The 23,614-nt window shown below is 38.5% G+C and overlaps 2 protein-coding genes across 2 annotated transcripts; both read right to left on the reverse strand.

Annotated features, from left to right (window-relative positions):
* Positions 1–932: 932 nt before the first annotated feature.
* LOC143576507 (uncharacterized) lies at positions 933–4,778 on the reverse strand. The gene is made up of 14 exons (XM_077060579.1): positions 4,656–4,778; positions 3,555–3,699; positions 3,335–3,446; positions 3,130–3,252; positions 2,908–3,012; positions 2,732–2,815; positions 2,542–2,657; positions 2,341–2,442; positions 2,132–2,245; positions 1,972–2,028; positions 1,775–1,841; positions 1,287–1,340; positions 1,124–1,198; positions 933–1,040 (listed from the first exon to the last, which is right to left on the reverse strand). The coding sequence occupies exons 2-14, from the start codon at positions 3,572–3,574 to the stop codon at positions 978–980; spliced, it is 1,092 nt and encodes a 363-aa protein (XP_076916694.1). The 5' UTR covers positions 3,575–3,699; positions 4,656–4,778; the 3' UTR covers positions 933–977.
* A 4,746-nt stretch (positions 4,779–9,524) lies between these two features.
* LOC143576520 (uncharacterized) lies at positions 9,525–13,918 on the reverse strand. Its single transcript, XM_077060591.1, has 4 exons — positions 12,512–13,918; positions 12,052–12,155; positions 10,722–11,389; positions 9,525–10,615 (listed from the first exon to the last, which is right to left on the reverse strand). Exons 1-4 carry the CDS (start codon positions 13,700–13,702, stop codon positions 9,597–9,599), a joined length of 2,982 nt encoding a protein of 993 aa, XP_076916706.1. The 5' UTR covers positions 13,703–13,918; the 3' UTR covers positions 9,525–9,596.
* Between the last annotated feature and the right edge of the window lie 9,696 nt (positions 13,919–23,614).

The raw sequence follows: 23,614 nt of genomic DNA on the forward strand, positions 1-23,614 counted from the left end.
AAATCAAACAAACAGGAAACACAAAACAAAGTAAATCGGTATGTCAAAACTGAAAACAAGCAAATACTTCTGGGTTGTAAATTGTTAACTTAATGGTTGATAAATTTTATCCGATCAGCGACATACACATAACATATATTGTAACATACATCGATTAATTGATATAAGATTGGACGTGATTTATGCACCATCCGAGTTCCGACCAATTATCTTTATCCTTAACTATGCTAATCAGATGGCGGAATCAACATGATCAAGGAATCCATGATAATCCGTCTTATAATAAACCCATTGGTAAAGACAACCTTTAAAACATATGATCTTGGGTTCAAGTTCCACAAATAATAGAAATTCGTTCCAAATAAAAAAAAAAGTCTTCTGGGCTTTTTATTGTGGGCTGAGAAATCTAGTTTTTCAGGGTATTTCATATTTCTTTATCCAGCCATGGGCCCGGGCTGGTGTTATATCATATTCTCCAAAAGCACCTCTAGAACAGGATGAGCAAAACTAATACAAAAACATCACTAAAGGTGAAAAGCCACCATCGTTACAAACATCGAGGAAACAGAACACAAAAACCGAAAAGAAAAGGAAACCGCTCTGCTGAAACTTAAAATGTAATATCGTACCATAAACTATGCACAAAAACGACACATTTTCTGCTTGGTCTGATCGTATATTGCTACAGTACAAAGTATGTTGGGCTATGGATCCCTGTAGTGAACACAAAAGCCACCTCAATCGGGCTTCGGTCACCGCCTTTCATAAGATAGATGAAAGGTCAAAAGGAAACAAAACAATGTACATATCTGCCTGCCTACATCATGAATCAGTCATCCATTCCAATCTGCTTGAAATAAGCTTTATCTGCATTTGCAAGTCGATCTTGAAACATCGCCCACTCGCTTTTGCATCTGTCTCTTACCTGTTACAAAAAAAGTATTCATACTTGTGCAATTCATTATTATACAGAGTAATCACCAATTATGCAAAAGTTTTATGTACCCCTTCCATGGAGCTTCACCGTTCTCAGACTGACCCTGAGTTAACAAAGTAAATAAAATTATTAAGCTAGTAAAGAAAAATAAAGTCAGAGAATATTTCAAATAAAATGATGACTCACCTGGCTACCAAGGGAAGGAACGACTTGATGAATGATCCACTGTGAATCAACAACGCCAATTTTCTCATGAGCAGGCTGTGACAAGAAAAAAAGTCAATATATGCAAAAAAAAACAAAAAAACAAAGTAAAATACATGATGAGATAATAGAACGATTGACTGACTTTTACGCATCTTCTGAGTGCAAAATCCAAGCCCCATCCATGCACCAGATCATTCTGTAACAAAATAATAAAGCCAAAATCAGAAAATATTGTGAATGGTAACATCCAGGTGCGAAGTGTTTGGCACTGGACTGAAAACACATGAAACTCAAAAGATTTTGCCATTTGATCATACAGTCCTGATGTTTGAAATTATATTTGGCAATCGTGACCCATTTTTCAAGTAATGGGTTGATTTGGGCAAAATTAAATTGTATATGGGTTCATTTGGGTCACCTCAATATGTTAACGGGTCAAGTTGGGTCTGCTCAAATTAGTTAATTGGTCAAAACAGGAATTTATTAACTTATAAAGGGTCCAAAATCCAAACGGGTTAGCACCACCCATGACTAAATAAATGCTTTTTAACTCGACCTGTTTTGACCTGGCACCCCACAAACCTGCCTGACCCACTCAGTTTGCCAAGCTTACTTGAAATGTATATTTACCTGAATCATATGCCACACACACCGCCAAGCTGCCCGAGAAAACACAGGAGCCATAATTTCTACAAACCTGGATAAAAGTGGAAATTTTACAATTAAACTGAAATGACGTACAAATATCCAACGCACAATGTCAAACTATGTGTGCGCGAGCGTCGGGGGGGGGGGGGGGGGGGGGGGTAGAGAGAGAGAGAGAGTACGCTGCACACGGAGGCAAATGAGGGTCGCTGCACCATCCTGGTTTTTCTTCAGTATCCCTGTGGACCAACAAAAGACAAATAAATCAACTATGGTCCACATCCAGAAGTTACACGTAAGAAACTTTAACCAAATATACATAATAAAACAAACATAACATACTTGTGAACTTCTTTATCCCCTCTCCTCTTTGTCATTTGCCAAGTTAATCCATTATTAGGTTCAAGACCAGGCTGAGAAATCTCCAACCCATGTTTCTTAACCAACTGGATATACCTAAAATACAAAGCATGAGATTTGATTTACAAATACACACATGACACACCTACGATATAGAACTAACTAAAAAAGTCATAAGCAGAGAGAAATACTTGTCCGCGTTGAAGTGTTCAACACCAAGATCTTCATCCCAAATGAAAATATAATCATATGCTGCTACAATATCTGGATGCAGAAACCTCTTTGCATACCACCTATTATAGAAGTTAACAATCAATAAAAACAAAGAGTAATAACAATGTGATGAACCTGAAAAGTAATGATTTTGCAATTACACAGGACCTAAAACATACCATTTTGTTTGTTTCCTTGCGCTGATATGTATTGCCTGCTTTGACCACTCATACTGATCCCACTCAGTAACTACACCATCATAATGAAAAAGCAAGATTTGGAAATCCGCAGAAAACTACAGACAGTGTCCTCAAATAAGCATAACATATAATATACGGTAAACACAAAAGAATGGTTATACGGTGGAACCTTTTTTAATGATGCATCGATATTATTCCTCTGACCCCAACCAACAGTGAATGTTAGCAGGTACTTTGGTTTTTTCTTCAAATCCTGAAAATTTAACATGTTATAAGGTAGCCGCAGTTATAAAAATACCAAGATTGCACCTTGAACATGTAAAAAGTAATAATCTGAAAACATACTTCACTAGGTTCGCCCCATAATCTTCTCAAATATAAGTCAGTCTCTGAGACCACAATTCCTGGAGGCAATGATTCAGCACCACGAGGATTCGTTGGAACATAGATCTGGTACAAATGAGCAATGACGTGGCAACTCAATAAGCATAATGAAACAGAGTTGTAATGAATAAAAACTTATAGTTTCAAAAGGTAATCAAGTTGGTGAATATCTTTATAATATACCTTAGGTGTTGCAGGGGTATTACCAGAACCAAGATTTTCAGGGAAACTGCGTTCAAGAGCTTTAGATTGATCCCCATGCATTGTCACATCAAAAGGTGAATATATGCTTGAAGGTAAAATAACCTGCAAGATATTAAAGTTCTAATAAAAATTCAAATAGATGATTTTTCTTATAGTAAAAGTATACCCAAGATTCAGAAGTTACCTTGGTAAGAGAAACAGATGGAAAAGAAACACCGATAAAATATCCAACGACAATTCCCATAATTGTAGTTATAACTAGTTTTGCACTACCATTTGACCTCTTGAAGACACCACTAGATCAAAAAGACCAAAATTAGTTAATTAGTATAGATCAACCAAACAGAACTTGCTTTTCTAAAGAAACAAATCAAGAAGTTTGAACCAACAATATCTCAACTAACCTGCGATACATGCCTTTCATTGTGTTAATAGTGCCCTATATTACAGGTCAATATCTAGGTGTTACGCGAGCAAATTCCTAACAGACTCACAGCAACCTCCAGAACACAATAGTACAGTTTTTCTTTTTTGCCCGGAATAGAAAACCTGAAAAATTAAAAAGGATAACCATAAAAAAAGTGTTACATAATTAAGAGAAAAATACCTTCCAGCACAAAAATACAAAATTAAATTCCCACTTATACTTTTAATCTCCTTTTAACTTCAACTTTTATCTAGTTTCGAAAAGATGTTTATTTCAATATTATAAACTTCTTACATAATCCATTACATATTGCGGGGTGAACCAATCCACTTTGCTCTAGAAAGTTGGTGAGAATCAGTCTAAATTAGCAGTTTTTAGTTTCACCTAATCCTCATAGATAATCCCAACAAGGGCACAGTCAATACCGTAAAACAAATCGGTTCCACATCCATAAAACAAACCAATAACAATAAACATAATCCATTCTTTCATTCTTCTTATTAGCACACCTAAAAAACTCATTCCTATATAAAAAACTTAATCAAATCCTAAAGAGCCAAATACCGACTCCACGAACAATTACTCCTTAGTTCCTAATTTCAGCACTCGACCATGATATTCCACTAATCGTTGCCAGCTAAATGTTAAACTAGGTTTTAAACATATAGTCAACAACATTAAAATCCAACCGTGGACGTCAAAATCACCTCTCATTCAACGGTTCATCCTCCGATTCAAAACAAATCAATCCGATTACGCTACCAAACGGTTGATCCACATTATTAACAACCTCAACACGAAGTAAAAGTTCAAGATCTAACTATCTAAGTTCAAATCACGTTGATCTAAACTTAAACAACACATCTAGACTAACTAACACAGCATCAATTGAATCAAACAAGTAAATCGTAGCTAAATGAAACCTAAACAGCAACACATCTAGCAAAAGTAACAATAAACCCTAAACACGTTATTAACAATAATAATGTGGTGGAATGACACGTCAGCAAATGAATTAAGGCAAATAGACTCAGGATTTGGAGGATGATAATAGAATTAGGGTTTTGGTTAAGCTTACAGGAGGTTTAGTCGCCGTGTATTTGTTGTTCCAGAGACATCGGTATGAATTGTTGGAGAAGATTGATTTTATTATTATTATTATTGCGGCCGATCATCATTTCTTATATATATATAGCTTTTAGAAAGGAGAATAATGAATAGTTGACACGTTATAAGGTTATTGTCTCGGTTAGATCCGCCATCCCATTTCGAAAAAAAGTTAGATCCCCCATCTTTTTCTTTTATTATTTTCTGAAAATGATATTTAATAACCAATTTTAGATTTTTATTTTATTTTTTAAATGATCGATGAATAAAGTCCAGCTATCTGGAGTAACTCAACTAGGCATTTAAACGAACCAAGTGTTTGCTGAAGTGTTCGTTAACCGTTCGACAAGATTTTCGCTTATGTTCATTTATTTAATAAGCAAATGAACATGAAGAAATTATTTGTCCGTTTAATTAAACGAACGAAATGAACACGTGTTGCATTCGTCGTTCATTTATGTTCATAAATGTTCGTTTACATATTAATAGCAAATAATTGAATATTATCTGGAGGAGTCATCAACTTAATGTTTAATATTTGTTCATTTTGTGTTTATTTAAGCGTGCTTATTTATGTTTGTTTGTGTTCATTTATATAATTATATTATAACAAAATGGCAAAACACGTCCTTTATGTTTGGTCTGAATTTCATTAGACGTCCTTTATCGAAACAAATAGCATAAGACATAATTCATGTATCAAATCCCTTTCAACTTACGTCCTTTAGCACTAACCTAGTTAAAATTTTCTGTTAATTTTGGTCATGTGCTTTGCACATGAGGGCAGTGATGTAATTTTACCCATTTAAGGACCATTTATGTAATTAGATTAAATATTGCTCTTTTATCATCTTCTTCATCACCATCCAACCCATCACCAACATTCAACACCATCAACTCCGGCCACCACCATCCTCTCTCTCTAAAATTTGGCCACCACCATTCAACACCATCAACTCCGGCCACCACCATCCTCTCTCTAAATTTCCCGTTAACTTTGGCCATCTCACGCCACCACCATTCAACACCCCCAATCCACTTCCACAGTTGTAACACCAACAATAACACTTAAGTAAAAGATTTGTACTATAACCATTATGCACATCATTTCTTTTCACAGTACATACCACTCCATATCTGTAATTTTTTTCAACCCACCAAATGCTTGGATCTTGAACACCATATATTCCCAAAACAAACAAATCATACCCAAAATCTCTCGTTCTCTCCTTACAACCGACCACCGAAGGCAATCATCTCCCTCTCGGCGGCAGCTCAACCACCGTTATACGCCACAAGCAAACCACCTTCCTCCTTCACCTACACCCCTCGGCTCCATCTCCACAACCCCTAACTCTCTTTGTTTTTACCGTAATTAATATCACCACAACACACCAACGACAGCCACTTCCGCCCTCCGTTGTAATTAATATCCCCACAACTCCGGCCACCACCATCCTCTCTCTCTAAACCATGTCACGCCACCATTTTCGGATCTGTAAACCATCTCACGCCACCACTAAAACACCCATATCCAACAAAAGCCCTAACTTTGATTTCTCCAATTGCTCAACGATTTGCCTCTGTCAATTTAAATTGACAAAAAGGCTTTTGTTCGTTAGATGATTACGACCCTAAAACACACAAGCACTAACCCGATTGATGACGAACTGAAGGTGAGTGGCTTGACGGAGTTCCAAATTCAGCAAATTAATGAAGAATTGAAGGTGATTGGCTTGGCGGGTGGTGGCGCCGTATGGCTGGGAGTTGCTGGTTGTTGGTGGGATGGTGGCCGGAGTTACGCTGTGTTCCCGAGTTCATTTATAAAAAGTAAGGTAAAAAAAAGAAAGTTTTCTCCTCTTCTCTTTTCTTTTGACATCTCTTCTTTCTCTTCAATTTTCTTTCCTTCCAAATCTTTACAAATTGGAAATATAGAAATTCTCTTATTTTACTCCTAATTTTCTCTCCCCTCCTCTCCTTTTCTTTCCTTTAATGAAACTCAGGAACACCCCTTTTATGTTTTTATTCATTTTCTTTCCTTAAATGAAACTCGGGAACACAACAATTTTTTTACATTCCTCATTTTCTTTCCCTTCCCTCCTTTAAATGAAACTCAGGAACAAAGCGTTAGTGATTGTGGTTGCAGTGGTGTAGAAAGGGAGATGGGATGAAGTTGCAGGTTTGATGGAGAGAGAGGACAAACTTTATATGCTTTTTTTTATCTCAAAAGTGTAAGTTATTTACACAAATAGTCCTTCAATGAATAAAAGACAACTTTACCCTCATATGCCTTGCAAATGATCAGATTTAACAAGAAAAATTAACCGAGTTAGTGTCAAAGGACATAACGTGATAGGGTTTTGAAACGTAAAGGATGTTTTCTGCTATTTGTTTCGATAAAGGACGTCCACTGAAAAACCGATTAAACATAAAGGACGTCATTTGCCATTTTGTCTATTATTAGTTTATTTATGTTTGTTTATCTTCGTTTAGTTATGTTCGTGAAATGTCCATTTAGAACTTAAACAAACGAACACAAAACATGTGTTTGATTAAGTGTATGTGTTCGTTCGGTTCGTTTACATGACTAAACTCAATGGCAAAAGACGACCTCATAAGTCATTGGTCGTATACAGCAGTGGGTATCCTTAGCCCCAAACCTGTCATCTTTCGTTTTATAGAAAACCTACCGCATGAAACCTAACTATGTAAAATCTTATTATAATCTGACTTGAACTTGAGATCTTGTAGTCTCTTTTCCATTGTGAAAACTCAAAAACAATACATTTGATTTACCAATCTCATTGAGTAACAAAAATAAATTAGCCAAGGAGTTAAGACAAATCATTTCTCAAAATTTAATTAACATAGCAATGAGTCAATGACATATGGAACTCAAAAACAATGCATATGCCGCCCATCCTGACTTACCGACTATTTTTCTAATATAATATTTGTTTATTTTTATATATCTGCTATAAACAAGTTGAATGTAATATATTTTTGTTAAAATCAGATATTACTAAAAAAAACAAGTACATCAATTTGTACTTAATTTATCAAAGTTGTTATCGTATGCAGTAAACTTCAAAACTTCTCTTTTGAATTTCTAATATAAACAATTCTCGAACCTTATCTTTTGATCCATTTGATGACCTATAAAATATTTAACTGAAAAACAGATTATTAACTTTTTTATCCTTATAAGCCTTGGTTACACGTGAATTACAAAAAAGTTAATTAAAATAAAGGAAACAATGGTGAAAGGATAATAAAAAATTTTCCAAAAAATTTATAATACAATACCCTAAACCACGATTTTCTCCGGAAAACAACTCTATAATCAATTTAATAAATCAAAACTGAGCAATATAGATATTATCAAAAAATGGAGTCGGTAACCAAACGTGCATATCGGCCAACAAACCAGAGGCTACTTCTACATTTATGTAAGGATAATTTAAAATATTAATCCAAAAATAATAGGAAAACACAAAACCAATTTTTGGCATAGTAGAACTACTAAAAGTCGCAGCCCCAATACGACTTATCTCTTACATGTTTTTCATAAAGTTGCACCCATTAATAATTAGCAAGAGTTCAACGATTACATGAATTGATTAAACAATCCCAATCCACGTACACCAGGGCTTAGAATGAACACTGACGGTATGCATAACACATGCAAGTCGGACCCATGAATAATTTGACACCTCCCCATGCAACTTACTTGTTTCTAGTTTTCTTCAAGAGATTAACAAAACCATATAAAAATCATGATGTTTTGTCAAATCACCTAAGAGTAAAAAAAAAAGGTTCTTAAGAGTATTTTCGTAGTCCCTTTTGATTGAGCGAGTCAACAACAATCATCGACCATCATCGGTTATCACTTGACGTTCGCACTTGTGAGACATCAGTGTCTGTCAGAGGCAATCGACTTTCGAGCTTACGGCCATACTTGACAAATGAAGAGATGGAATCAGTTTTGAAAAATATAAAACAACTCATGCAAGCATTTAAGAGATCGACAAGAAGAAATCGTTTTGGGGGTTATGAGAGACATTGGGAGAAGATGGAGCCGTGTTTTGCCTATAGGAGGCCCGAAGAACGTGAACCTTGGCTAAGTTATAACTACAAAGTATGAGAAAAACATACTTGAGAGAAAACGATGAAAAAGGACACATGGTGTCAATTGTCATCAAATTGAAGCTTGGCCTAGTGGGAGTGCGGGACTAAAGAATTGGATAATGTTTTGTCTTTTTAACGTTTGTTGGTTCAAGTTTAATAGCACTAAAAATATTTAATTTAGAAGTAGAGTTAGAGGCTATGTTAAAAAAATTGAAGCTCGTGCATGGATTCGAGACTTGAAGGGATGCAACCCCACGTTTAGCATTCACATTGTCCCATAATCCCATTCCCTAAGAAAAAGTTGGGCCCTATAAATATGGGCCTGGAGCCCAAACATTTTTAAAACAATATGGCCTTGATATAAGCACAAATACATGCATGAATAACTAAGAATCTAAAGATAGTATAAATGTTCTAATGTTATCTGCTCATAAATGTTTTGTTACTCTTAAGAGGGTCTCAATAATTAACTAAAGGTGCGCCTCACATCCTCACTGATTGAAAGTTAGGATCACAATCTAACTTAGTCCAAGACAGAATGAAACCAGTTACTTATGATCACTAGCGAGCGAAAAAACTGGTCCTTAAGATATGGCCATGATTAGCCAGGGACAAGTAGTAGAGAAAAAAAAAAGTTGGAAGTTCATTAACTGAGTTTAAAAGATCGCCATTTAATGGCTTTCATTGCCATAAAGTATAATAATGTATACATACTTAAAGAAAATCAAAGAACATATATATAAAAATGAATCAGTTAGCTTGATACTTATATCATAACCAACGATCAGAACGCCGCGCAACGAGAAGGAAGACCCGTCTCATGATCAACCACCACCACCTCAGTCACGGTACAATTTAGCACATCTTGTCTCAACTTCGACCCGGCTGACTTCAACCCCTTCAACGAAAGCGCTTGATTAAACAGATTCACCGATGGAAGCTTCGAAGCCGACGGCATCTTCCCATTAGGCAAATAACTTCTAAAATCATCCTTCAATAACGGGACCTCAAAATCCGTCTTGTTATGTCTAACCACATTATCTTTAGCACTAATGTGCGCACCCGGCTCCATATGGTTAGTGGAAAAACTCATTTGGTTCGGGAAGTTCGGGTACAAACTCACATACCCGCGGAGATACATCATATCGATTAAAAACTTCTTCCATGAAGCTTGCCACCCGTTGGTTCTAGATTTCGGGATTTGGACCGGGTTTTGTTTCGCGTCTTCGGTGAACCTCATGTTCATGTAAACATAAAACTCGCGCCAATGTTTCGGGAAAAAGACCGCGCCCCAACTACAAGGTAGTTGATGAAGATATGGTGTGTTTGGATGGATGCGTTTGAAGTAGTCGGTCGCGTTCCATTTGGGTCGTTCTTTAACGACCTCTACTAGCCGCGGTGTGTACAAAGAGATGGATGAGAGTTCGGGTAGTGACACTTGCGGGTCATAGTGGTACGATAAAAGCGCGTATTTTATCCATAAATAATAATATGGTGACACTTCGATATCGTCTTCTAGTAGAAGACCGAAGTCATCATCAGACGACGGGTACCAACTCTCACTCACGGCCCGAATCAATCCTCCTTGGATGATTCGTCTTCTTAGGGTTTTCGGGCCGTGGGGCCAGTCAAAGGACTTTACGAGCCTGAGAGTTGGCTCGTCGACTTTACTATCCATGTTGAAACTTATCGGGACCTCGTCTCCTAGGTAATATGCATTTTTAAGTGAGTTGAGTAGTCTCGTTAGCGAGTTGACTCGGTTTTGGGTTATGATGTTTACGGATAGCCTCATTCGGTTCCAATCTGCAATTGATGTGGCGTTTATAAGTAAACAGTGTATTAAAAGAGTTCAAAAGAACTGAAAAACTTATTTAAAATGTTATATGAAAATTCGAAAACAATTTCTTACTAGGTAACGCGGTAGCTCGAAGATCAGCCATCCAAAGAACCTTTGTAATAGACGGTCGAGGCAAATGAACCAACGTCGAGTTATTATTGCTTTCGGTAGCCATTTTCAACGCTTTCCTAACGTTCGAATCAATATCATCGACAGTGATCACAACACTCGGGTTATGAATCTTGATTAACCCTTTCATACTAGCATAAACCGCTTGTACAACGGGTACTTCAGAGCTTGAAATACCCGATATCGCGCCTACACCCAAGTCAAAAATCTTAAACCGTCTTTCCCTACACACATTTTTCGGCCAATGCAAGGCGGAAGTGGCATCCTCACACGAGCAAAACCCGCTCCCTGGAACCACAATGTAAGCCTTTTTCGCTACGGTTGTCCGAAATTTTTCGAGGAGTGGAGCTAGGGCTTTGACTTCGTCTATTGAGTGAGCGTAGAAAAGGGCATCGATTTTTTGCGGGTTCATTGCGGCCCATTGAGTGATGTAGCCGGTTGACAAGGCTCGCCACCATTGGTCGTCTCGGACTGTAACCACATCTTTGAATATGACAGTGGTTTCAGACACGTAGGCTAGTCTGTGTTCACTGTCGCCCCAAGTCTCTTTATCTTTTGGGTCGACAGGGAGCACAAATGAACCTGCATTTCGGTACTTCTGAAGTTGGTAACTGCAATATTAAGTCAAACAAAATTGATTTAAGAATCAAAATTTAAAACATTTGGAAGATTATTACAGTTAAATTGTCAAAACAAAGAAAAATGTGTGATTTCACATAAACAATATTTTTATAAATATTTCAGAGAGCAAATATGACGGATATACGAAAAAACCTACTCAATGTGTTATATTACCTAACCAATAATCATATAAAATATATTGAGAGTGTTATAAACACCTACTCAATATTATAAATTTGATAAAAGAGTATAGAAGAATTGAAAATTCAAATAAATTGAACAAGTTGGCAATTTTAAAAGGTGACGTGGATTTGCATGAAGTTTGTTAAATCAGGTCCTGTAGCAATCAAGTTAATGCACTTGTACCCAATACATTGTGTATGGTAAGTCAAATGTGTGATGTTTACTTATTCATGAAGATACACTCGTATATAATAATTGTAATTAAGTTCACCTAATTATTAATAACAACAATAATTTTGAATATACGCTTTTAATAATACCAACAATATAGGCAGCTATATTGAACTTTATACAAAAGATATAATTTTAATTTCAAAAGGTGTTTATACAAGACACATAATATAATGTTTTGAGCATAATAATAATTGCAATAATTAAAGTTAACCTTAAATCCTTAATGAGTAATTACCTTAGATGCAGATCTTCACCGGTCATAAACGTGAAAGGCGTCTCGATAAAAAGAGTCTTGACAAGCTCTGCCGAAAGGAACCAGGAGCTCGAAAGAAAATCGACCTAAACATAAATTAACAAAATTAATAATTAGGATAAAAACAACAGTTTTAATGATTAAAAATAACAAATAATCAGTTAAAGACTAAACAGTACAGATTCTTTTTCAATAATATTTTTAATTATAAAATATATAATTCCAAATTATATAATTGGTTATGTGCTATTTCAACAACCCATGACTTTCCAAATTTCATTCAATTAAACCACTTTAATCCATAATATTAATTTACTAATCTTCAGAAAACAAACGAAAAAAAGTATAAAATAACAGATATGCATATAACAACATAACAAGTATGCATGTATCTCAAGTCTCAACTTATGATAAAATAAAAATACCATAAAAATAAACGTACCTGAACAACTTTATCAACCGTGATATCATAAGCCGGATCAGGCAAATAAAGCCCAGCTTCTTTCGATCTAAACTTCCGGTAACTCGGAAACGTAAAATCCTTTTGCCGGAACGGTAAAATCCTCCCAATACTTCCCAATACCGAGTTCTCATACTTCTCAGTTCCAGCAACATGTGACAGAATTTGTAACATTTTAGTCCCAGGAATCATATCATCATCCAAAATATACACCAAATCCGCTTCGGTTTGCAAGGCCATTTGAAACCTCCCATAGTATTTAAAATCATAACTTGAGCTAATAAAACTTATTCTCGTATCATTATAACTCTCCACAATTCGTTTCAACCCGAGTTCATTCGGACTTCCGAATGAAAGCACCCAAACGTGATGAAACGGTAGCGTTTGGTGTAACAACGAGTCGAGTTGCGAACAAAGCGTCTTTCGTTTGAAATGATTTAGAATAACCGTAACTTTCGGTGTGTTTTTCGGACTAGTCATGTCCCATTTCGACTTCATAGACATTAACTCGGTTAACGACTCGGTACCTAAACTTTTCGATTGGAAATCACGCACTTGATCGTAAAGTTCCCGTTTGAACTTGATCATAACCGCGTCATTCGACTTCTTCTGCTCGAATTCAATCTTCTCATGCTCGCAGACTTCGGTAGGAGTCGAGATCATAGCTTGTGGTTCGAGTACAACGTTGGAAGCGGATTCCTGGTACCGCGCCACAACGTGCGTTGGGATCATGTAATGTTTCCATTGTTGCGCAATTCTTGACGCCCAACCGAAATCTGGTTTGGGAGTGCGTAAATCGATAGAGGGGCTCATGTAATACAGCAAGAAAGTGGCGTAGACCGCGAAGGCGAACTGAAGACAAGTTAGGAGTGTCACTAGTCGCGCGGATGTGCTCTTTTGCGGCCTCCATTTGTTAGATTTACTAGGATCACCCGTCATTCCGTCTAGGTAATCCGCGCTCCTCGAGTGCGAATTCCGGGGTAACCCCATATCCGATATGTTAATATTATGAATGTTATTAAGGATTGGAATTTGATGAATGAATAACAATTTGTGTGTGGTTTTAATAAGAGGTGTTGTGATGGATATGAAGAAAGTGTGTTGTAAAAGATATAAAAAATGGACGTTATATACAGAAATGGAGGAGGGGGTTGGGGGAGAAGCAATTAGCATGAGAAGTGTCACATGGAGTTAACGAGATTAATCCTACTTCAAGAAACCTTAATAAAAAGCCACTCTTGTTGCCGTATAAAAAGCGTTTACATTGTTACTTTTATTATAAAAATGGGAGTCATACGTTAGGAGGTGCATTTTTATATTTATTTATCGTGCAATAATAAGGTTTATAATTTGTTGAATCATGTTGTGCTTCAACTTGTATGTGATACAAGACTAAAGCACTTGATTGGTCAAGACTTACTTTAACCGGCTTATTTTTACATGTTTTCTGGACCTTTTACATTTAATTTAGGCAGTAGCATACTTAGATTTTTTTTATTTATTTGAATTATATCTTATATTGTGACAATAATACTTAGTAATTTTTTCATTTAAGAGTTTGTGGTTGATTTCAACAATCAAAAAATAAAATAATTAAAACTTCAAGTTATATAGGTTAGTTACTCTGTTTGAAAATGAAGATTTCTCAAATTCTTTTATCTTATGAAATTCAACTTTTTTTTCATATAGAGAAAAGATTTCATATGAATTCAAATGTTGACATGTTTTCTCTCATTTACGGGTATTTTTTTCTTAAGAATGAATGTTATGGGGGATAAACTGGGGGCGCCAGAGGGGGTTACTAATGCCACATCATCTTTAAAATGGGGTGAAGCCCTTTGAAGCGCTACCTGAGTAAGAGCATTCTCATCTCATTTCATATAATTATGTGAGGGAAGTTTGCAAATTATAGGGTGAGGTTGTGAGTGATTGTGAGTGTAAATTATATGGTGGAGAGAAATGTAATGAATTTTTGTAAATTTGGGGAAACAATATTTATTTTTTAATATTTGTTGGATTGGTTGTGAGTAGAGGAGAGAAAAAACTGTAATGATAAAGATATAAAAAATATTATTTAATTGAACAGAAGAGAGAAATGTAGTGTTTTTTTAATGTAATTATAGAGATAAGAATGAGAATCGGGTTAAGAATGCTCTAACACCCATTTCTTTTACAACCTCCTCAAACCAACAAAATTCATTCAGGTCAATAGTGAGAGACGCCAAAGCCCTCCTCATAACACTCGATCTAACTGTCATCTCAACCCCTCAGTTTGCCATCTATCATATGATCATCGTCACGCACTCACACAACCATCATTAATGAACCATCGACATCTTCTTTTTAGGGTTTATCGCCAATTTCACCATTTTTCTTTGGTTTATTTTAGGGGGCACCATTTTTGGTTTAGAGTCTACCTTGTATAATTGGGTTCATTGATTTGTTCATAATCTTCAATTTTCTTTTATTTGCGTTATTATAATTATGTGTTTTGGGTCTTTAGTTGTTGTTCTATGTCTTGTTAATGACACAAGTGCTAGGTTGTGGTTCATGAAGGTGATGGTACGAGGTAGTTAATGATTAATAGTGGTGGATTAATTATAGTTAAATTAAAGACGGAGCCATAAAGTTCTATAAGCGAGCGATTAGTTACGAAAAGTTTAATTCTATAACTTTATATAACAAAGGTTTATATTCTTTTTTATATAGTGTTTGAGAAATAGTAAATTTAAATATTTATATTGTAATATTTGTAACATCCAATAGGTTAAAAGAATCAGGTGACGTTTAGTATGCAATAATGACAGATATAATAATGGAATAATTTATAGCGTAAGAATAAAAAAAATTGTTGTTTGATTGCTCAATGAAATGGAATAATTTATTACATATGGAATTTCATTCAATTAAAACTATTCATTCGCACTCTTTTTTTATTATCTCATTCATACTTTAGGGTAAAATTAAAATACAAAGAACAATAAAAATTAGAATGGTGAGAAAGAATCCAGTCCATTGATCTTAGATTTGAATGATTGAGATTAATTTAATAAATAAAAATTGATGGAAAGGGCATGAAGGTAATAACACATCTTTGTTGACTTTCCCTCTCCAGATGCAAGGCACATGTCAGTTTCTCTTATCATTTTAAAATGTCCATAACTTTTTCTTACGAGATTATTTTTTTAAAAAAAATTCACTATAGTAATAAGCGTTTTTTTATCTTTAATATGGGTATCATATTGTTATATAAAAATAAAAAAAAACTAATGGGTTTTTTAAATGTGTTTTTTTGTTGTTCATTGTGTCATTGTGTAATATGGTGTTTCCATTGTGTTTTATGTTTAAAGTCATTGTGTTATATATATTCACCATTGTGTATTACGTTTTAGGTCATTGTGTTATACGTATTCATCATTGTGTCTTACGTTTTAGGTCATTGTGTTATACGTATTCACCATTGTGTTTTACGTTTCAAGTTATTGTGTAACAGGTATTAATCATTGTGTTTTATGTATTAGATAATTTGTTGTTATTTTATCATTATTTTTACATATTATTATTACACAACGGTGTTATTAGTATTAAAAAAACATAATGATGAGTTGAAAGACACAATGACGAAAAAAGACACAATGATAAGCGAAAAGACACAATGGTGTGCGAAAAGACAGAAAGACGAAAAAAGACACAATGATAAGCGAAAAGACACAATGGTGTGCGAAAAAAACACAATGATAAGCGAAAAGACACAATGGAAAAAAGACACAATGACGAAAAAAGACACAATGGTGTGCGAAAAGACACAATGACGAAAAAAGACACAATGATAAACGAAAAGACACAATGGTGTGCGAAAAGACACAATGACGTGATTTTTGTTTTAAATTTTATATAAAAAAAATGATACTCATATTAAAGATAAAATAACGCTTGTTATTATGATGATTTTTTTTAAAAAAATATCATACGAAAAAGTTTTAAACGTTCTAAAATGATGGAGGTATTAACATGTGTCTTACATGTGGGGAGAGAAAATGTATACAATTACCTCTATACCCTTTTTCCTTTGGTCCCCACTTGACACATGTTAATTATTTATGGCTTCTCACACTTCTCATTTTTATTACCCTTTGTAGAATAACTTGACCCTCATACTTTATCCTATTTTCTTAACAACCGCCACCACCTCACCGCCGTCGCCACCACCATCTCCGCTGCTACCATTGCTGACGCCACCACCACCTTACCACCATCGTTACCATTGCCACCTCCGCTACCACCAACGTCGCAGTAACCACCTCAACCATGGTCATCGTCGCTGCCTGACCATCACTTCCACCACCACCACTGGCGTTGCTTGACCACAACCACCGTACCATTGCAATCACTGTCAATGCTATTATCTCTTGACCAACGTCACCCCTGCCGAGACAGCCACCACCGCCACCATCGTCACCCCTTCCGAGACAGCCACCACCGCCACCACCGTCACCACCATTTTCGTCGCCGGAGCTACCACCACCGTCGCCATTGTAGGGATTTTTGTTTTTTATTTTTGGTATAAAATTATTTTAAAATAGGATTGTTTTTATTATTTATATTTCATTCATACAATTTTTTTATACCAAACAACATAAAGTAATAATCGTTTTCATTCTTATAGGTTAACCAAATAAGACAATTGAATGATAATGATCGATTTCATTCTTTTGTCCATTCGATTTCTTCTCCCATTTGATTACCCCTTTATTCCGTTACCTCCAACCAAACATATCTTCAAAATTAACATGCTAGTTCTCTAGTCGTCTCATGAATATATTTTTGATGCAGTTAGTTACTTTCAGTAACCTGAAAAGATTAATTTGTAAACACAAAATCAGAACATTTTATTTTTACAAAACAAAATGAGTTCTTGAAACAAAGTGTAGGAAAATGTGAGTTTTTTAAATAGTGACGGTGGAAATTTTATTTATCAAAATTGTTAATCTATAGGTTTCTTTTATTATTATTTTTTAGTTTTATCCTTTTACCAACAATATTTTACTTCACTTGATTTTTTTATTCTATCAACCTATTATACCTTTTTTAAGCAACCATTATAATTCTTTGTTTGTTACTTTTTCAATCAACCAGGTCAAATAAAAATTTTATAAATCATTCCGATAAATTTTAAAATTAAATAGGAAATATAAAAAAACAAAGCAAACACTAACCCCTGTTGGTCTAAATATCAAATACAAACGAAAAATTGTCAAATAAACTCTACTAATTTCTTTTTCTTTTTTGAGTTTGTTGACACTTCTTGCTATTTGATATTGATTTTTTTAAACTATTAAAATTTTTCACTATATAATTTAAAACTTTGAACTCATGATCTCCTATTTCACACTTTAATTATCTTACCACCCCACCTGAAGAGGTAGGTCCCAGCAGAGCCCAGTTGGACCCGCAAGACTCACCTTGAACAGGGAGGTCTGCGCGGTAGGACCCGCAAGACTCACCTTAAACAGGGACGTCTGCGCAGTTGAACCCGCAAGACTCACCTTAAAAAAGGGACGTCTGCGCAAAGACCAACTGGATCTGCAGGACCAACCACGCTCAGAGAGATGACGTCCTTACGCGCAGTACGCAAGCTGTTCACGCAGGAAAAGCCTCCCAATGGTAACGTACTCCGCCTGTTCCCGCAGCTGCGGATACTAGCCATCAGGGAAGGCTACCCGCACTAACAGCAAGGCTACACGCACAAGGCACTAACTCTCAAAATAATTCAGTAATGTCACCTGAAGAAGGAATGAGCAAGCCGGGAACACTCCCGCCCAAAGCCGGGAATACTCCCGCCCAAATGAGCCAGTCCGTACGCTACTGGAGGATCTTTTGTACTGTACCTGCCAAGGTATGGACAAAAGATTTGACCAAAGCAGCGACAGCTCACTGACAACAGTACGACGAGGAGCACGCTCCAGTACCTAATGTCACTATCAGCCGCTGCCTACTCACCAACCCCTGTCGTGGCACGTACATAGCCTGCAGTTGGTGGAAAAGGAATAGTATACAGCCGGCCTGGTCACTATCAGCCGCTGCCTACCCACCAACCACCAGCATGGCACGTGCGTAGCCCACAGTTGGTAGAACAGGAATATTATACAGCTGGATGTACCTGCTTGGAAACCTACCTTCGGCTATAAATACTCAACACCTTGGAACGGTATCATCATCTTATATCTTCATATATTATCTGATATCTGCTCTAGTCATTTCTCTTAATATACACTTATATTTAAGAGCAATCTAGTCTGATTCTCACGCCGGAGGGTGGTCACAAGGAGGTACCCCCCCTTCTCAGTGACGAGCTCATGGTGTCTGTTTTGCAGGTCATCAGAAGAATAACCATCTTGCCGGACCTAACCCTCGTGGTAAACATCTATTTAACCCCCAGATTATCCGTAATCTGCCCGGGGTCACTTAGTGTTTCTTCATTGGCGCCATCCGTGCATAAAAGCTATAACTTATTCTTTTTCAGTTTTTTCAAAACTTCTGGAAAGATGGTTAACGTTACTCCGGTCCCAAGGCCAGCGAGTGACCAAGAAACCTCGGTAATCACAACCCCGGCTACTGGGAGGAACACCGGCGAATACACAAATTTTACGAACACTACCCCGGTTACTCAAGCCCGGGCAAGTGCAGTAAATTTTACGAACACTACCCCGGTTACCCAAGCCGGGGCAAGTGCAGTAAACAATCATCCCCTGGGATTCATTAATACCCAGGTGGAAAGACAACAGACGAGGCTCCCCCGCCAAACACTTGATAAAGTTAAAGCGTGGGCGGAAGCACGACAAAGGGAATTCCAGGCTGAGTTGGATGAACGCTTACGTTCACTCCAACAGGCTGACGAATTCAGTACTCGACAACAGCTCAACATGAGCAATGAGTGCGAGTACTGGGATGATGATCAGGAGGAATCCGACAGCGACGCAAACCCTCGCCATAGGGCGAAAGGGAAGCGTAAGGAAACGGACTTCCAACCGAGAAGGAATTTTGGAGAAACTTTCAAACCAAAAAACGCGGGTAGAAACCCACGTGACTTCTCCAAAGCCTTTAGACCAACTGTTGCAAATGCGGGAACGTCCAAGTTTGCAAGGGACATTGCGGAAGCAATCGCCCCGAAAAGTGCCAAGCAGATGCCCAACATCGGCACTTATGATGGTATATCCAACCCAGACGATCATTTGAACAGATTCATAGCGGGGGCAACCGTCAGCAACTGGACGGAACCCACGTGGTATTATATGTTCCAGATGACGCTGGTTGGAGCGGCCAGGGCATGGTTTGATCGTTTACCGGTCCACCACATCTATGATTGGGCGGACTTCCAACACAAGTTCAGCCAGCACTTCAGCCAACAGAGGAAATATACTGAAGAGCAGTGGACGATCCTCAACTGCATCCGAGAGAAAGATGAGTCTTTACTAGACTTCATCACGCGCTTCAATTCAAAGAAGCTAAGTCTAGGCACTATTAGCGAAGATCTTGTTCGCGCTGCTTTCATCCAGGGAGGGAAGGACCCAGAGCTCACCTGCACCTTAACGGGTAAAGACGGCATGCCATCCACGTGGGATGCCATCATGACAGCAACTAAACGCTTCGCGGAAACGGAAAAGCAACTGGGTAGAGATCTTCCCAAGAGCACAAACCTCTACACCCAGAAAACAAGAGAAAACAACGTCCTTACCGCCCGACTAAACAGAAAGAGGAAGCTAGGTATTTGGCAGTCAAGGATAAACTTCGACACCTCATCCGGCTCGCACCCTCGGTTAGGCGGAAAGGATAACATGCAGTCGTCAAACCGGAACTCCAGATGGACGCCACTCACCAAAAGCGTTACCGAGATATTTGACACCGAGAGGCTCCCATGGCCAGAGGCTCCAATAATCCGACAGCGTCCAAACGTTGATCAAAGCAAATTCTGTGACTTCCATAGGACAAGAGGCCACACCACCGAGGAATGCTTAGACTTGAAGGACATCGTCGAAGCATTTGTCAGAGATGGGAAGCTCACGCACCTCGTGGCGTAATGCGTGTAGAACCCCGGTTGGGGAACACGAATGAAACTGCAGCTTCAATGTTGGAAACTACATACTGCGTAAACAACGAGATTCCGAACCGGGTGCATATCGGCTCGAAAGGCTCGATGACACTCCCATCCCAAGAACATGGAAGGGAGCTCAATTACACGGTCTGCATGTAGATCAATTCCAAACTTGTAAAGAAAAGGCCCAGAGCCACTTCTAATGGAAATGATTCTCCTTATCACATTGACGCTGATGGTCTTACATTTATACTTATGAACTTTTCACATTGATATGTCGGTATTCACCGCATAAATAAGTGTGAAAAGAAGTCGTTGCGTGTGGACGGCGGCAAAACCCGCATAAACACTAAAAACGGCAAAAATTTCTAAGATGACGAAAACCTTCACGCAGGTCAGTTGTAGGTAAAGTTTGGTCATCCCACTAAATGAAAGTGACGACCCTACCCGCACAATCATGATAGAGGAAACTGAACATTAACCTATTGACAACCGCGCGTCGACAGGTTTAACTTATTCAAAACACTGATGCCGATATTCACCGCATAAATAAGTGGGGAATTCGTTGCGTGTGGACGGCGGCAAAACCCGAATAAACACGAAAAACGGCAAACCTTCACGCAAATCAGTTATAGGTGAAGATTGGTCATCCCACTAAATGAAAGTGACGGTCCTACCCGCACAATCATGATAGAGGAAACTGAACACTAACCTATTGACAACCGCGCGTCGAACGGTTAACTTATTCAAGACACTTAGAAAATTTCTAAGGAAAAGATGAGGAAAATCTCCACGCAGGTCAGATATAGGTAAAGTTTAGCCATCCTACTAAGTGAAAGTGACGGTCTTACCCGCACAATCACGAAAGAGGAAGCAAAACTTTAACCTATTATCTACCACGTTGAAAGGTTAACTTATCCAAAGTACTTAGGAAATTGCTAAGTTAAACTAGAATATGCACGAGCGAATCATATATTGTTTATGCGGCAAAACGAGTGCCAAATTAAGCTATAATATGCATGAGCAAGTCATATAACGTTTATAAAGCAAGTCATCCAGTGAAAGTGGCGGTCCTACCCGCACAAATATTTATATTTCATAAAAATTCAAACATTACAAAATGGCCGGGTATCTACCCGCCTACAGAAATATAAATCTATCCTAACGGTGGGAAGAGATCTAAAAGATCAAGCTTCAGGACCACTCCCTCCAAACCCGCTTGTACTCGCACCATCAGTTGGCTGTGGCGGTTCAAGGAAAATCTTGAGAATGGTTAGTCCATCATCAGCAGCAGCAATTTCGTTCACCTTCTCCACCACCGGATGCGGGAAGGCAGCATATTGGTTCACTGCTTGGTCATAGGCAGCTTCAGTGCCCATGTCATAAAGAGGGAAGTTGGAAGGAGGGATACCCTTCTCAACAAACCCCAGACCAAGCAAGAAACCAGCCTTTTCCCCATCCTCATGAGAAGCGTTGAGGGCTGCGCTCATGGCATCGTCATAAGATGTGTCCGTGAAGATCCGATGCACAACCTACAAAACAAAAATACAACTATCAAAACCTTTTCTAAGTACAAAGAAAAGCGTAAAGATATTATGAAGCTATGCATACCTGCGACAACGCTTCTCGTAGAAGCCATTCCTTGGTAATCAGAGCTTCTTGGAGGGCAGCTTGAGCTTGGTCACGGGCGCGTTCGGCTTCATTTTTGTTAAGGTTGGCAAGCAACACTTCCTTAGCAGCAGCCTCTTCAACGCCCTTCAGCTTACGCTCAGTGTGGTCAAGCATGCCCCTCTGGTCCAAGATCTCTTTGAGCTTCTTGGCATCTTCCATGGCCAAGGCGTCATGAGTCTGCTGGAGCCTCTCTAGTTTGGCTTTGAGCTCCACATTCTCGACGCGCAGAGGCTCAGCAACAGCTTCAGCCTTGGTGGCCCTCTCGGTCGCGTTCCGCGCAGTTTCCTTAGCCAACCGAAGCTGTTCGTTAACAGCTTGGGTAGCCTTGGAACGGGCCTCGAGACGGGCCTGAACTTCAACCTCGAGGGCCTTGAAGGCCTTCTCCTTTTCCGCAGCAACGGCGGCAAGCCTCTTATTCTCCTCCCGGATAGCCCGCGCCTGAGCCACTTCCAGGCTACGCGCCGTCTTTAACTTGTCGTTTTCACGACAAAGTAACTCGACGCGCGGCTGCATCCGGGCAAGGAGGATTCGGAGCTCATTGGTTAGCCTACCCTCCTGGTAGCTAGCCATTGCCTCCCCCAACGCACCGCTTGGGGCGGCGTAGCGCGCCCATTCGACGCAATGCGCAGCAGTCCGGAGGGTCGTTCCCCGGCAGATACTCCACCGAGGAGCGTACACCTCGTTGGAATCGCGAACTGCAATAAAACAAAAAACAGTTAGAGAGAAATGATAAAAGGGATATAGGCCAAAATAACCCTACGCACCTGTAGGGTCGACAATAGGCCGATAGCCACCAAACCCATCACCTGAACCTAAGGGATATCCAACCAAAAGGTCAGGGATACTGGAAGGAGGCAAGGATTGGCTAGACACCCCAACTCCGAACATACCTGAAGGACCGGCCGTAGTCGCCGGCGCCGGAGGAGGCATGGTGGAGGCCGCCGCGGTGGAAACAAACGGAGGTGAACTCACCGGAGGTGAACTCACAAACGTGGCCGTCGCTGCGGAAGAACCCGCAGAAGAAACCACCGCCGGCTCAGTGAAGGATTCCGTGAATATAGCACTGACAGCCGTCGGAAATAACGTTACAGTTGGAACAGTTGCCTCAACAGGATGAGCAACTGAACCAATGCTGCAAACAGGCGCAGCCGCCTGGTCATCGCCTCGGGTAGGTTGACCAAACCTACCGTCATGGGTCCAGAGCTGCTCCTCCCCGCATCACCTTGGAATGCAGTTGCATCCACGCCTGCATAAAGACAAGATATTTAAATACAATGGCGGAAAGATATGCAGTTAAAAGTAAATGAAGTTTGTACTTACGA

The sequence above is a fragment of the Bidens hawaiensis genome, unplaced genomic scaffold, assembly GCF_021521415.1.
Source record: "Bidens hawaiensis isolate Kalapana, Puna unplaced genomic scaffold, B.hawaiensis_p1.1 tig00028232_1, whole genome shotgun sequence".
Lineage (NCBI taxonomy): Eukaryota > Viridiplantae > Streptophyta > Magnoliopsida > Asterales > Asteraceae > Bidens > Bidens hawaiensis.